Genomic DNA, 15,530 nt, shown 5'->3' with positions numbered 1-15,530 from the left:
TTTGAAATAAAAATATTGCCAGCTGACTTACATTTTGTTCTTATATGCTTTCATTTAAAATAATAGTGATAATAATAATAAAAAATGTTAAGTCTAAAAAAAAACGCCAGATACTAATAATTCGCACATTTTCTTTGGCAATGGCAAATTGTTTGCCAGCCACATTAAAGATAAAGTGTACAAAGATACATACCTATATGTATCTGTGGCCATGCATGTGTATCTGTTATTTCTGCCATTGTGACTTCTGCAATCTTTCAGATACATGTGGCAAGTGAGCGCGCATTGTTGGGAGTATTCAACTAACGTTTAGGCTTTCGGTGTATCTGTGTTGTTGTTGTTTTGGTTGTTGCAATTGCATTTGTATGTGTGTGCGACTGCATTTTGGTCGCTCTGCTAACGCTTTTAATTGCCACCCCAAAGGTGGTTATTGCCGACGCTCGAATGCGTGGCATTTATTATTTGCACAGGTTGCATCACAAGCACATCGAATACTCTTACTTTTCCATATATGTCTTGGACTCCCGTTCGAGCTACCCTCGTCACTGGCATTGCTGTATAGCTATTTTACGCTCTTGGCCATCCGTTTCCGTTTTGTTGATCAACTCAATTAGCTGCCACTTGGCGTGTGAGTGCGAGTTGGTCGTGTGCAGGCTTGTGGTTGCTGCTGCTGCTGCTGCTGCGGCTGCTTCCGCATCGATGGTGCCTTGAAAAGATCAGCATAGACAGCAGGCAAAAAGAAAAAAAAAGACAATGATTCGATTATGCAAGCTGGCGCAGGCCTGCGCGGCTGCGCGCCTGCATAGAACTGGGGCCAGCCGCAAATATTACGTATACGCACATTGCAACAGCTGCTGCGGTGGCGTTGAGCTTGGTGTCGGCGCCTCCTATAATTGCGGCTATTCAATGGTCAGCCGGCTGGCTTAGCTTGGCTTGGCTTGGCTCAATTGCTGGCCGCCTGGGTGAGCTGCCCGAGCCGACTGCGCAGGCCGCGTTGTCCGCGCTGGCGTATACGTAATCTGCACAATAAGTGCACAAAATTATCAGCTGCAGCTAAGCGGCCGCCTCGTTGCCACCGTCGTCGTCGTCGTCGTCGTCGTCGTCGTCGTCGTCATCGTCATCGTCGGCAGATGTCCATTGCAACATGGATGGCCCAGCCAAGCCAAACAAAAGCGTAGCTCAATATTGTTGCTGTTGCTGTTGATGTTATTGTTGTTGTTGCTGCAGCTGGAAAATGCAGGAAAATGTGTGCCAAAAGCCAGCGTATAAATGCCAGAGCTCTTGCCGAAAAGAAAATAGTCGACTTGCACCATTTCGCCGCGTCGGTAACCACAAACATAAAAGCTTCAGACAATCCACAGTCAACATGTTCAATTGGCGTCTCAAACTGATCCTCTTGCTGGCCCAGGCACTAAGCGGTCAGGCGGGCTACATTGGTGGCGAGCTGGCAGCTGGCGTCCATTCGGCTGGACTGCTGGGCAGCTATGCGGGCGCCTTGAGCGGCGGCGAGGCATTGTCCAAGCTGGATCTGGGCGCCAGCAGTGTCCATGCGGATCATGAGCAGCTGGGCGCCCTGGGTGAGCACCTGAGTGAGCACAGTTTTCCGGCGGACTATGGCAGCAGTGATGCGGGCGTCGAATATGCCGAGGCTAGCGAACATCATGAACACCACTACGAGCCGGAACCGGAGCTGGAGCTGGAGCTGGAGCAGCATCATGACGAGCAGCCGGTGCCCGGCATTGATCACGGCAAGGGCGCCTTCAGCTACAGTACGCTCTACGAGTTCAAGGATAGGCAGGAGCACGAGCAACACCAGCTGGAGCACCAGCTGGAGGAGCAGCATATCGAGCAGCAGCTCGAGCTGGAGCATCAGCAGCATGTGCTCGAGCACCAGCTCGATTCGCACTAAGCCTGTGATAGATATACGACATTTCTACTAGCTAAATTTTTTTTTTCCACCCAATATATATACATATATCTTCTTTTTTTTTTCAATAAATCAGCTAAGTTTGTCATATGTGTATGTGTGCGTATCCTGGTCATCCTGTCTAGCGCCCATGGGACTGTACACGTTGCGGACTGTGCACCTGAAAGTCCAGATTATCGCTGACCGTAAGACGCGGCTCCGCTCCATGGAGGTATGGGTGGAAGGAGCCGCCGCTGCCGTGGCCTGAGAGCTCCAAATGCGTTAGTTCATCGGGCACCAGCTGCAGCACGGCGGAGCTGATGTGCATTATCGGGCCATAGTCTGTGGACGTGTGTAACAAACACAAATGACAATTAATTACGATTCCTGCATTGCGCATACGCACCATTGCCCAGGTGCTGGCCATCGCTGCTTATCCGCTGCGGTGATTGCGGCTGCTGCTGCTGCTTCTGGTGGGGCAGGGCTTCACCTGCCGCCAGCGCCAGCAATAGAAGCATTCGCATCAAGTAACCGCCACGCTTGCACATGGTGTCCACAGGCAACTGTCAGCCAAAGACAATCAAATGTTATTTATATGTTTGCTCAGCGGATGTGTCGCGTCTTGGCTGAACGCCCATTGGGGTCCCAGCGTTGACATCTTCTGTCTGCACCAGCCCCCCAACGCTCGCGAACGCTGATCAGCTCGTGAGAATTCCAGATACTAGCTTACAAGTGGCTGCCTAACAAACATGCCAATAACAAATCGCTTGAATGCCAATAACAAAGGTCGAGTGACAATTAAAATATAGAATATACGACTGACAAATGCCCTGGCAAAATTAGAATCTTAATGTTAAATAAAATAAATAGATCAAATTTAGCCCGCAATTTCTATATGAAAATATTTATGGCTTGCAATATTTTCAGTAGAACGGGCAGCTGTAAATTTAAAAGTCGAATTTAATTAACACACAAATCAAAATTAAACAACAAAAAAATAATAGAATTCGTTTCAAAAGAGTTTGACTTCTGTTTATATATTATTATTATCATAGAAATAAAGTTCTTTAAAGATTATTAAAGAGGACAACTTATGGGAATGTTGAGTACTCCTTGAACTAGCTGTCCGGTTCATTAAAATGTTTTTGCATACATTTCAAGTATTCATTCTCACTTCGATTCTAATCCACAAAGGCACATATTTTTCTAAAAATTTTCATTATTCTTGTTTTGAAAAAAACCAAAAAAGAGGAAAATTCTTGAATTATTCAAGCGGTATGTGGTGAATAATTGCCGCGGCCCGTTCCTATTACAAATATGCCTTCACCCGCATGTAGCAAAAAAACGATGGAGAACATTAAGAGTAGCGATGCCCGTGGATCTGGTTCGCTGAAGAGGAAACATAGTGCAGACGATTGTTCCATAGCTGCCAAAAAACGGAAGACTTGCCCCAATAATGTGCGTCCGTTTAAGTTCCAATTCGCGCAATCCCGGCTCCAGTGCGATAGCAATGCTGCCGTTCGTAACCCCAATATGCATCGTATTTAGCCACTGAAGCGTTTACCGTACCTGGCAAACTTTAAGCAACAAATATAATTGTTTTTCAAATTGATGGACGTGAGTGAACGTTAAAACACATTCAACTTTTAATTGGAATATACTGTTCAACCATCCCAATCTGCTATGTATAATCTTTTGCGCGAATAATTGTAAGAGGCAAAAGAAAGCCTTCCCAATTCCCTTATTATTCCTGATCAGGAAGATCTAGCTATAGATATCGATAAATGCCAGTTCCGAGACATGGTTTTTCAATTAACTCGAACAGTACCAGAGCAAGCTTTCATAAACTTGGTATGTAGATTCGAGAATATCATATAGATTAAAACTATTTCACTTTTTGGAAATTTCCCCTATTTCCTGCAAAGCTGAACTAAGTTTAAAGCTAGAGCCTTGTGATTAAACTAACTTATTTTGAAAGCTGAAGCATTGTTGATTTGGATTGATTTGTTAAGGATATTATTTTGGGACTTAAAAAAACTTAAAAATAGGTTGCTCCATCGCATATCAATTATTGATATATTTCCTTAGCAATAATTATCGAACTTATAACAAGTAATTTCAAACACGTTTTTATATTTGTAACTGGAGCCTTTCGTATATTCGTCCAGCCACCGCATATCATACATATATATTGTTTATATCTTGTTCAATTACTCAATTCGACAGCATACAGATATTGTAAGATGATTTTTAAACATTTCCTCACCGATTTCTACAGGTTAGAAAAATAATTCAACTTTGACGTTTCGATTTTATTTATAGACATTGCCATGATCTATGTCGAAATGGCACTAGGCACGGCCCGCAACTGTCCCATTGAGCTGGACGTCATTGTCATTGGCAGCTCGGCAGCTTGGCAGCTTAGTTAGCATCCGCAGTTGATCACATTTAGCAGTTAGGTGATAAATTGTCTGATATGTTTAAGGTGTTGTCTATATGTATGTAGAACAACGCGAGCTCGCCTATGGCCCAAAGCCCAAAAAAACATATAAAAAAAAACCCCGAAATAACAAAAAAAAAAAAAAAAAATCATTTTGGGACACAACGGCTGTGATTCAGGTTCTCGATTATATAACCATATAAGGTCAAAACAATTTGCGGCTATTTGAAAAGCGTTCATTGAGGATATTACACAATAAGCTGACTTTTTATTCTGGCCAAAAAAAAAAGCACAGCATTAGATTGTAGATCGAAATCAGGAAAGCAAACAAATTGGGAGAAAAATTATGCGTCGTTTGTATTTAAAACTAAACAAAAAAAAAACAAAAAAAATTAAAAACAGTTGAGTAAGTTTAGGTGCACAGATCGCAGGCTAGATAGTTTAACAAGTCCGTTTGGGAGGGAGATTGGGGAAGGAGAGTTCAGGGATTGACGCCAAGCTTAGCAGCCGGCCGCCAGTTTCTCCCAGATGCCGCCGCTCTTCCAGCCGCCATTGTTATAGCCGGAGCCGGAGCCACCGTTCTGCCAGCCATCGTTGCTGTAGGCTCCTGCCGAGGAACCAGCGTTGCTCCAGCTGGAGACTGCAGGCGCGGGTGCGCCATAGACTGGGCTGGGCACACGGTTGATGCCGCCGTTGTCCTCATCGACAATTACCTTGATGGTCTTCACGTACTGCTGGGGCGCGGGCACACGCACCACGGGCTGCGGGGCGGGCACTGAGTAGGTGATGGGAGCTGGCGCTGGCGCTGGCAGCACACGCACCACGGGCTGTGGTGCGGGCACTGAGTAGGTAACTGGAGCGGGCTGGGGTGCGGGCACTGAGTAGGTAATCGGAGCGGGCTGTGGTGCGGGCACTGAGTAGGTAACTGGCGCCGGTGCCGCGTATGTAACTGGAACTGGAGCTGGTGCTGGCGCACTGTAGGTCACAGCAGGTGCCTGAGAAACGGCGCTGGAGTAGCTGCCCGCATTGGCATAGCTGCTGCTGCCGCCATAGCCGCCGCCATAACCTCCGCCATAGCCGCCGCCGTAGCCGCCACCGTAGCCGCCGCTGGAACGAGCAAAGCTCTGGGGCTGCTCCACCACTTTGATGACCTTGATGACCTGCTCGTTGCCGCCGCCGTAGCCACCGCCATAGCCGCCGCCATAGCCGCCGCCATAGCCGCCGCCATAGCCGCCGCCGTAGCTGCTGCTGCCGCTGCTGCTGGCGCTGCTGCTGTAGCCGCCGCCATAGTTGTTGTACACTGGACGGCTGGGCTGTGTGTAGTAGCCCTGGTTGTAGCCACCCGAGTAGCCGCCGCTGCCATAGCCGCCACCGCCATAGCCGCCGCCGCCATAGCCGCCGCCGCCGCTGCCGCCACCGCCACCGCCGCTAATGGCCCTGAGCAAAGCCAATTTGGCGCCCAGGAAGGCTTGGGCGGGCGTGCCGAGCGCCAGCAGGGCAACTACAATACAAGCGAAGAGCTTCATCTTCAATGGAATGCGCACTATTGGGGGGGTTGCGTCTACTGCCTGGACTAGACAAAACTCAACTGATGTCCCCAGATGGCGATACGCACAAATTTATAGGCCAACGCCAACAGCCAGCGTCGCGACTGAGTCGCTGTCCCTTACCCAATAGGTAAGTGTGTGTGTGTGTGTAGTTCTAATAATACAAATCTTATGCTTTACTCTGGACCCGATCGACAGACGACGTCAACGTCGACAGCACCAGCAGCAGCAGCAGCAGCAGCAGCAGAAGCCAGAGCAGCGACACTTTGGAGCTCATCAAGCTGTTTGCTTAATTCATAAATAGTTACTTATGGGCCACACCAAAGCGGCAAAAACTAAGGCGCGTCCCCAGCTAACTGGCTATCCATACAATCATTCATCCAGCCAGCCAGCCAGCCATCCATCCATCCATCCATCCATCCATATAGCTATCTCTATGTATGTAACTATATTAGCTATCCAGCTATCTGTCCATCTGACTGTCTGTCTGTCTGTCAACTCAACTACTTAACCATAAACTGAGATATTTTCTCACCTCTCTGCGCAAATAAACTTGGTTTGCCGTCAGCCGTCAAAACGATTCGCAAGAAGCGCAGGTAATTCCCAAAATGCCATTACACTCAAAGAAATAAGCGGCATTAAAATGCATCTATATATAAATATTAACTAACTTTTTTACGCTTCAAATAGATATTAAATATATACCAATGTATTAAATAGAATAAACCCAAAAGCAAAATTTATTATTAATCTCTATATGTATATATAAAAATATATATATTTAAGTTTGCAGTGTACCTTCTGGGTTCGATTCCTGATAAAGATTGATAGCATTAAAAGTATGTACAATATGCTTAAGAGCTTTTGCAAGTTGAAAACTTTCTATTGTCAATTTTTCTTATTTTCATCAATTTTTATTTACTTTGTTCTAGTAATTAATAATTTCATATTCTTTTCTGCTTTTTTCTAACGAAAATGACAAAGTTTGATCAACCATGAAAACTTTTTTTTTTCTATTCATTTTTAATAAAAAATTATTTTGTTTATTTTTATATGAGCAATAAACATTTTATTTGCATTTCACGCTCGATTAGGATTTTCCCCTGGCACCCAATTGCAAGCAATATAAATATATATGTTCGTATGTATATTTTTGAGCAGTGCACACATGTATTCACATATAGACCCGTGTATACAGAGGAGCCCGTACTCATGCTCACGCTCATATTGCCGTTCATTCAGGCCAGATCTTGGGTCTGGCTGCACGTAGCTGCCGCTTCTCTTCAGCTTGGGTTTTGGCTAAATTGTGACTCTTTGTGCTAACCGAACGAGCAGAACGCTGTGCAAACAGATCCCAAGTCAACTGAAAGTTAAGTCAGGTCTCAAATGTAAGCCACGTTCGCATCTCATAAAGGGCGCGTTTGGCTCTGCCATGAACCCGGGCCTAAGGCCCATTAGTTACGTTCCGCTGGCGGCTCGTTTTTGGCCAAAACGTGTATGCAAATCGATTCGCATAACAATTTTACAACAGATGCCGCTGGGTTCTATGCGACGCGTGCAACATTTTCATAACTTTAACAAGCCTCAGAAATCAACAGGTTTTATTTTAAGCTCAGTTTACAGAAGTGCCATAACAAAAGCATGGACCTGGCTTAGTTAATCGCAGTAATTAGTGGCAACGCGCACTGAGACCAAATAAATTTAGCCTACGCATTCAAGACATAGCTGACAGACTTTTTGATATAGCGTCTGAGATATGAGAAACTAAAATCTGCCAAAACCAACACATTTTATTGTTTGTTGTCAATCCAGCCATGTCCGTCTGTCTGTCTGTCTTTGTGTCCCTCTGTATGTCCGTTTTTATGAACGCGTCGAGCCGCGGAACCTATAGGAGCTGGAGACTTCCACGTAAGTCGTCCTATTGCAATTCGAGTTTGTTTCCGATGGTCAAACACTTTGCAACTGTCTTTAAACAAATCTCTTAAGATGTAAAGGCTAAGGTCCCCAAGCTAGACATATAGCTTAGAAAATACTAATCTTTCATTTTATAGCTAAACTTAATGCATACATTTCCAATGATTGTATAAAACCAAGGCACATACAGATTATCCGTGGTTCGATTTTAAATGTTATAAAAAACTTCCATTTTAAGCTTTTTATATTAAATCAAATAATATTAAGATCAAAATATGTTTCATTTGCTTGGCCCTGCTTAGCTCTAAAGTTTGGCTCATACTTAGTATTAAATAAATAAAATAAGCTCTATTCAAAGCGGTTCGTTTCAATAAAGTTTCTTGAAATATTCCACTTCGGACTGCAATGGATCTAAGCAAATATAGGAGTTACTCCATCAGAAAAGAAAAAGCCCAACTAGAAGTTAGGCCATTCGAAAGCGTTCAGCTTGTGGCTTTTAAACAGCTCTGTCATTTGCCGAACTTGGCAAATATGAAATCATAGCCAATTTACACATTGCCGGATTTCAAGTTTTTAGCCGCAGCAAAGACTTGAGGCAATTTGTAGCCAAGTTGCGTACTTTATTCTTGGGCCACTTTTTTAGTTTAGGTTTTTTTTTTTTTTTGGGGTTTGGGTTTGGCTATGCCCGCTTGGCACTTCATTACCATTTGACTATTGTGAGCTAAGTGAATGTGTCCACATTGAGTACGATGCTGCGGCTGCTGCTGCTGCTGCTGTGCCGGGCGTCTATGGTCTAGCGTCTACTCTCAATTTCATTTCTCGCCCGCCCATTCACATTGAAGGTCAACGCATTGTGGCACATCTTGGGCTTGGGCGTATTGTTGGCCGAGAGATTTGGTAATCGCCGCATTATGAAACTCAATTGTGCGCGTATCGAAAACAAATATCGTCTTTAAAAATGCTACGCATAAAATCTACTTTACATGGCTCGCTTTACATATTTAATTTCTTACAAAGTTCTTTCTTGTTATATTACATTCGTTTATATTAAAAAAAAAAAAAAATTATTGAGTATATATTTAAGAAAATATAAACAAGTCGTTTTCTAGCACCAGCCGCCACCGCCCAAGGCAGCAGGCGCACCGAATCCAAGTCCAAAGCCGCCGCCGGCACCGTAGCCAGCGCCAAAGCCATAAGAAGCCGGCAGTGGTGCGCCGCCTGCATAGCCACCGCCAAAACCGCCGCCGCCCACATAGCCAGCGCCGCCGGCAATGACCGGCGTGGCCACAGACGTGACCACGGGCGTGACCACTGCCGATGTTGATATGGCTGGCGCAGCGCCCACAAAGCCACCGCTGCCGTAACCAGCGCCATAGCCGCCTCCAAAGCCGCCGCCGTAACCGCCGCCATAACCGCCGCCATAGCCTGCGCCTCCATAGCCACCGCTTGGCAGCACCGATACCTTGATCACCTTGACCACATTCTCATTGCCATAGCCGTAGCCGCCGCCGTAGCCTCCACCGTAGCCTCCGCCGTAGCCTCCGCCGTAGCCTCCACCGTAGCCGCCGCCATAGCCGGCGCCCGCATATGGATAGGCAGCGCCATAGCCGCCGCCAGCGCCGCCCAGCACCAGGCCCAGCTTGCTGAAGGTCGCCTCGCCGGGCGCCAACAGAGTGGCCACCAATAGCACGGGCAAAGTTAGGGCATAGATCTTCATGTTGTTTACGGAATCGAGGCTGAGTTTATCCACGAATGTTGCTCTGCTGCTGGCTTAATCTGCTCTTGACTGGACACCTTGTGCCGGCTGACTGTTGAACTTTGCTGACCGCCGTCGGGCATTTATAGCCAACACGTTTGAGGGCGGGCACAATGCCCGACTATTGTTCTGGCACCCCTGTTGCCCTTTTGGCGGACATTGGTCAAACGTGTGAATTGCTTGATGAGCAACCGACTCAACCGAACGCAACCTCAGTACCAAATGCTGCAAACATGTCAAAGTCAATTTGTTTAGCTGTGGTTAACTGACACGCGGTGCTCACCCTTAGAACCCAAGCCGGAACCCCAACTTAATAGCCCGAAAAGTTAAAGGCAAAACGAAAAACGTACAAAAAATAGCTTCGATGCGTTCATCTTTGGCGCAAACCTGTGGAGAATGCGTCCATTGTAATTGTCAATGGGCGTTAAATGGCATTAACACTTTCGCTTTCCCATTGAGGAAGTATCGGGCCATGCATAATGGGATCTAATGATCGGCGATTATGCAAATACTTGATCAGCTGGACACACACGCCTCCCAATTGTTTGCATTTGCACAGCTGATCAATTTCTATATGCACTCCTGCACAATATCTATATGAAGTCGCCCTTTGTTAACCGATCTGCTAATGCACAAATAGATGAAGCAAACATCAGCTCCTATTTATCGATCATAATAATGATATTGCTAAAGATGAACACTGAGTAGCTTATCCAATCAGACTGTGACAATCAGGTCTGCCAGCCCTCGGCCCGGGTTTGTCTTTCATGCTGGGTCTTCCTTTAAAGCAAAAACATATTTATATATTTTTCTATATTCCGTTCGGTTCGGTTCGGTGGCTTTTGTGGGAAACTGGGCTGGTTAATTGATTCTAAATTTCTTGAGTAGGAGCTTCGATTTACTTGCAAATACAAATTTTCTATCCATGCAAGGCCATTTGTTCTTTGGCCTCAACTCTGCTGCAAGCTTTTTGCTGTGTGTGTTCCTTTTTTCCATTGAGGCAGCAGGCCGTATAATTTTTCAAATTTAATTGAGAAAATAACACTCAGTATTATAAGTAATCAATATATAGATAGAGCACATGTTTTCTTAGTAAAAGGCCATTAAAAATTCGGTTTACTAATAGTTAATTATCTAGTACCATTTTGAAACATTTTGGAACGACCGAACGTGAAATTCAAAATTGAAAATCGCGAAAATTCCCAGTTACAAATATGAAAAGTCGATTTAAAAAGGTTAAAAGCATCACCAACAACAGAGATGCGGAGCAGAGCAGCAGCAGCAAGACAAAGCTGCCCTTGCCGGTCTTTGGGCTGGTGTCCAAGGAAAGACCCTGGCCCCGCAAGGAGCGCCATTGTGTATACTATAGCACCGACTGTGATAAGACGGCGCTGATTAACAATTTTCAGAAAAGGGGCTGGCACAAGGTGCCCGCTTTCGATGGCGAATGGAATCTGTATTGGGCCTGCGCCCAGAATTGTCGCTACATCTTTGGGGTCGATCATCCCTATCGTATGCGTTCCGATCAGTGAGTATGTGGAACATGTGTAGTTATAGCTATAGATATCCAGATATCTAGATCTAGATGTATATGTAAATGTAGAACTCCTGCAGAATGATCAATCACTTTCCCAACTCGATGGAGCTATCGCGCAAGGATCTGTTGGTTAAGAACATCAAACGCTATCGGAAGGACTTGGAGCGAAAGGGCGACGCACTGGCCGAGACCCATCCAAATAATACAAAACTGGGCATCGGTGGCACGCGCTATATGCATCTAGATATAATACCCATGACATTTGTACTGCCCGCCGATTACAATCTGTTTGTGGAGGAGTTCCATAAGAATCCAGCCAGCACTTGGATTGTTAAGCCCTCCGATAAATCGCAAGGTGTTGGCATCTATTTGATCAACAAACTGTCCAAACTGAAGAGATTTGCCTACGAGGCGCGCACATTCTATCCGCACTTTCATCGCGACACCTGCGTCATCTCCAAATACATTGATAATCCCCTATTGATTGGCGGCAAGAAATTCGATCTGCGCCTTTACGTGCTGGTCACCACATTCAATCCGATAAAGGCATATCTGTATAATGAGGGCTTTTGTCGATTTTGCACCCAGAGATACGACCAGACCGAAATCGACAATGTGTTCATGCATCTCACGAATGTTAGCATTCAGAAGAATAATGTTGTAAGTCGTGCGATCCAGCGGTCTATAATTCCGATCTCTGATCCCAGCTAAATGATCCATAACCTGTTCAGAAAGAGTACAATACGATACACGGCGGCAAGTGGTCCATGCAGAATCTCTGTCTCTATCTGGACAGCATACGTGGCGAGGGTGTTTCAAAGCAGCTCTCTCGCCGTATCTCCGAGACGATACGCCATTCTTTGGACGCTGTGGCGCCGGTGATGGCCAATGATCGGCATTGCTTTGAGGTCTACGGCTATGATATCATTATCGACAACAATCTGAAGCCGTGGCTTATCGAGATCAATACATCGCCGTCAATACACTCAACGACCAAAAACGATTGCACACTGAAGACGCGCCTGATTGACAATGTGCTCGATGTGGTAATACCACCCAGCGGAATGCCCGAGTGAGTATTTGAATGTATTTCCATTTGTGTCCAAACAGTCTCGCCCATATTCTAACCAGCGAACGGTGGGCCAAGACGCCCAGCCAGGACTCCCTGAAGAACTTTACCCTGCTAACGCCTGTTGAGCTGCCAAAGCAGCAAAAGCTCTGCAATTTGGCCACGCCCACAGCAGCAGCAGCAGAAGCAGCAGCAGCAGCAGCAGCAGCAGCTGGTCCACAGCGAAAGAATAAAAGTTTTGTGAGGCGTTTGGTGAGCGGTGCTATTCCAATCACAGGTTCCAATGTGGCATCCAAATTCAAGCTGGCCTCTGGCACATCAGTGCTCAAGAAGCAGGCTCAAAACAAAAAGTCCGCCGATACCAAGGTATTGGTCAAAAAGTCAAAGTTAACCAAGCGTGTGTCCAAATAAACAAGCATCTGGCACCTAAGTCCTGACATTAGTCTGAGGCATCAGATACACGATTTGTTGTTGGCTCTTTGCGTACATATTCGTGAGTTACTCAAAGCCACGTTGAATCACATTCCGCGGTGGGTAAGTACGTGAAATAAGCCTTTAACTGTTTCCATTTTTACGCGTTATATGTTAATAAATTTGATTTCAGTGGCAATTCAACAACAACATAATGAGAGACTTTGATATTTGTTTTGAGTTGTTCACAAAATTTTCCTAATACTAATTTATAGTTTTTTTCATATACATATAGATATCTATAAGTACATATAGACTGATTAGTCGCTATATGGCATTGGTTTTCTAGATATAAAGATATCTAGATACCAATACTCAAAGGCAAGCGAGATTGACCAAAACCAAAAAAATGATAAACTCGTTCTGCGACAAGGCTAGATTGGCTCAGCTCGTCGTCCTAATCAAGAATATTTTGGGTTCGCAGATGCTTGAATTACATTTGTAGAAATTAAACTAAACATTTCTTAGCCATATTACAAGGGATAAGGGTAAAACTATCAGAAGAACAGAAATCAAATGTTCTTTAAATAACAATTCATTATAAGGGCATATTTCTACTGCTTAGCCCCATCTAATCTGATTAAAATCTTAAGGTTTTTTGGATTTTAGCACTCACATTGACCGATATCTTAGTTTTGATGCATCATATATTGTATATATCAGAGATTATGGATCCAAAGATCCACACAAAAGAGCACATATACATATATCATAGCCTAGATCCAAGGATTCACACAAAATGGGAAACGCAACGCTCCTATTTTGATATTATATTGAAACTTAGTCATTTAATGCGCAACAGAATTTTGCAATATACAAAATACACAATTATTACAATATGTAGCGTATGTGTATGATTTTATAATTATACGATATCTAATATGAAATTGTCTCGGTAAGCGCCCAAATGTTGTGTGTCGGGGCCAGTTTTGGCTGCACAACATTTGTTTAATGCTAACACATAATTAAGTAATATTTATAGCTTAGTTCAATATATGATAATCATCATAATATATATAAATATATATATATATATATAGATTACAAAAAAAAATTATTGGGACTTTCAAGTTTTACTTTTAAACTTTTACTTTTGCATACAAAATGGCGTTTGCTTTAAAGCTAAACGAACAAAAAAAAAAACGTTTGTGTAGATTTATATGCGTATGTCTAAATATATATACGTGTGTATGCCAGTTATATATATTTACAGCATGATTTTGGCTTAGTTAAAGCGCCAAAAATACAATTGAAAGTGTATTTTTATGATCGTATACAAGCCAATAGCTTTTAATCTAGCATATATATTTGTATATGCTATATGTATATGTATATAATATTAACAAATGTCTGAACAAATGAAGTTTTTTGCGACTCGAATGCAGCCTATTTGTATGTAGCTGTCATATGAAATGATATTTCGTTATTCAATTAACTCTCATCCTAAGTGCGCGCACAATAAAAACTACATTTAATAATTATTTACATGGTCTTTGACTTAGACTTAGCGATTAATACAATATAAATGTTTAGCTTAATTTAAGCGCAGTGCATTGGTTTCTTCTTTAAATTAACACTTTGTCTTGCTTTAATTTAATATTTGATATTTGTATAATTATTCTGTTTATTATAAAGTAACATTTATTGCTCTTCAATATGCGCTTCACGTGGAATACTTTCATTGTGTAATGTATTTTTTAATGAGCTTAACTATAAGCATATGTGTGTGGGTGTGTGTGTGTGTGGGTATGTTGCCCTTGTCAAATGATGAAAAAAAATTATATTTCATTTTATTTTATTTATATTTATAAAACAAAAAAAAAATAAACAAACTGCTTTCCAGTTGATTGCTTGCTTTTGCCGGCCGCTTGCGACTCACACGCGACCTCTAACCCCCCCGTCAACCATCGGTGCCCTCGCCCACCCATTCAGCCGCCTGGTGGAATGAGTCAGCACTCGGTGGCATAGTAGAAGACCTCCACCTCGCTCAGCTCCGAATGGCGACTGTGCTGGCCCTCCACGAGGACGTCGCGTGTGGCGCGCGCATGCGCCAGCACCTATAGTCACACCTTGGACGCATGCGGCTGGGCGCCGGCAGCGCTGCCATATTGCGACTGCGCTGTCGCTATCTTTTGCACGGTCTGATAGGTGGGCTGCTGTGGCTGCGATTGCGATTGCGTCTGCGGCATGCCGGTCTGTTCGCGTATGGTCACCTGGGTGACAAACGGTCCGCGGCTGCGTGCACTGCTGTTCAATGATGCCGGCGAATAGCCATTGAGTGCGGCTGCCTTCCAGTGCGGCTGTGCCACATTCACGCTGATGGGCGACGAAGAGTTGCCATTGTGGTGTCCATGGTGGCTATGGCTGTGTTTGATGCTGCCGACGCGCTGCTGCTGCTGCTGCACGGTGTCGTACTCGTAGTAGCTGCTCATGGGGCGCAGTCCGTTGGATTGCTGATGTGACTGATGTGCGGCGGCAACGGCTGCCGCGGAGGGGGGTAGCGGCAGTGGTGGCTGCTGTGGGCTGGATGAGGAATGCATACTGACGTCCTGGGAGCGGGCGCTGCGCTGCGAATGGTAATGCTGATGACGGCGACTGCAAAAGCGTACAAAGCATAGGTTCGCATATAATACAAATGTGAGCTGCATGTGTGTGTGCGTGTGTGTGGTGCGGCAGATGTTATCCAAAACCATGGCTGAGTGTTAGTCAGAGTGTGTATGTGTGTGTGTTTGTGTGTTACCTTTCGGCCTCAACCTTGATGCGCTGCCGGATCACCTGCTGTCGCATGCACTCGATCGTCGACTCCGAGAGCGTCTCTTGAACGCCGTCGCTGTCGTGTCCAGTGTTGGTTAATGCATTAATATTGAGTATGAACATGATGTGTGTGTGT

The 15,530-nt window shown here is 44.6% G+C and overlaps 6 protein-coding genes and 1 long non-coding RNA gene across 12 annotated transcripts in view; 3 read left to right on the top strand and 4 right to left on the bottom strand.

Moving 5' to 3' along the window:
• The first annotated feature begins 1,289 nt into the window (after window positions 1-1,289).
• Window positions 1,290-2,023, top strand: LOC6636115 (uncharacterized). Its single transcript, XM_002059621.4, has one exon. The coding sequence runs from the start codon at window positions 1,367-1,369 to the stop codon at window positions 1,907-1,909; it is 543 nt and encodes a 180-aa protein (XP_002059657.3). The 5' UTR covers window positions 1,290-1,366; the 3' UTR covers window positions 1,910-2,023.
• Window positions 2,024-2,048: 25 nt separating this feature from the next.
• LOC6636114 (uncharacterized) lies at window positions 2,049-2,814 on the bottom strand. The gene is made up of 2 exons (XM_032439993.2): window positions 2,313-2,814; window positions 2,049-2,248 (listed from the first exon to the last, which is right to left on the bottom strand). Exons 1-2 carry the CDS (start codon window positions 2,452-2,454, stop codon window positions 2,049-2,051), a joined length of 342 nt encoding a protein of 113 aa, XP_032295884.1. The 5' UTR covers window positions 2,455-2,814.
• Window positions 2,815-3,016: 202 nt separating this feature from the next.
• Window positions 3,017-3,583, top strand: LOC116652198 (uncharacterized). The gene is made up of 2 exons (XR_004305194.2): window positions 3,017-3,181; window positions 3,244-3,583. It is a non-coding gene; the product is annotated as an uncharacterized lncRNA (long non-coding RNA).
• A 1,135-nt stretch (window positions 3,584-4,718) lies between these two features.
• Window positions 4,719-5,924, bottom strand: LOC6636112 (uncharacterized). The gene has a single exon (XM_032439982.2). It carries the CDS (start codon window positions 5,870-5,872, stop codon window positions 4,847-4,849), a length of 1,026 nt encoding a protein of 341 aa, XP_032295873.1. The 5' UTR covers window positions 5,873-5,924; the 3' UTR covers window positions 4,719-4,846.
• Window positions 5,925-8,826: 2,902 nt separating this feature from the next.
• LOC6636111 (uncharacterized) lies at window positions 8,827-10,366 on the bottom strand. The gene has a single exon (XM_070207236.1). It carries the CDS (start codon window positions 9,522-9,524, stop codon window positions 8,913-8,915), a length of 612 nt encoding a protein of 203 aa, XP_070063337.1. The 5' UTR covers window positions 9,525-10,366; the 3' UTR covers window positions 8,827-8,912.
• Window positions 10,367-10,613: 247 nt separating this feature from the next.
• Window positions 10,614-12,848, top strand: TTLL1A (Tubulin tyrosine ligase-like 1A). 4 transcript variants are annotated; one of them, XM_002059616.4, is made up of 5 exons: window positions 10,614-11,091; window positions 11,178-11,760; window positions 11,832-12,172; window positions 12,232-12,703; window positions 12,774-12,848. In XM_002059616.4, the coding sequence occupies exons 1-4, from the start codon at window positions 10,778-10,780 to the stop codon at window positions 12,578-12,580; spliced, it is 1,587 nt and encodes a 528-aa protein (XP_002059652.2). In that variant the 5' UTR covers window positions 10,614-10,777; the 3' UTR covers window positions 12,581-12,703; window positions 12,774-12,848. The 4 variants fall into 4 exon arrangements, with proteins under 4 accessions (XP_002059652.2, XP_032296206.1, XP_032296207.1 ...); XM_032440315.2 differs by having other exon boundaries at window positions 10,879-11,091; window positions 11,167-11,760; XM_032440316.2 differs by having other exon boundaries at window positions 10,879-11,095.
• Window positions 12,849-13,395: 547 nt separating this feature from the next.
• Window positions 13,396-15,530, bottom strand: part of baz (par-3 family cell polarity regulator) — a 49,431-nt gene continuing 47,296 nt past the window's right edge. For 2 of the 3 annotated variants that reach the window (XM_032440313.2, XM_032440312.2), the window contains exons 8-9: window positions 15,381-15,470; window positions 13,396-15,235 (exon numbers count right to left, since the gene is read on the bottom strand). In XM_032440313.2, coding sequence (XP_032296204.1) covers window positions 14,704-15,235; window positions 15,381-15,470 — 622 coding nt within the window. In that variant the 3' untranslated portion in view covers window positions 13,396-14,703. The remainder of the gene's footprint in view (window positions 15,236-15,380; window positions 15,471-15,530) is intronic. The other variant, XM_002059615.4, reaches the window with a different exon arrangement.

This window comes from Drosophila virilis, chromosome X (assembly GCF_030788295.1).
Source record: "Drosophila virilis strain 15010-1051.87 chromosome X, Dvir_AGI_RSII-ME, whole genome shotgun sequence".
Taxonomy (NCBI): domain Eukaryota; kingdom Metazoa; phylum Arthropoda; class Insecta; order Diptera; family Drosophilidae; genus Drosophila; species Drosophila virilis.
The sequence above is the reverse complement of the archived record's forward strand: the minus strand, read 5'-3'. Positions and strand labels throughout refer to the sequence as shown.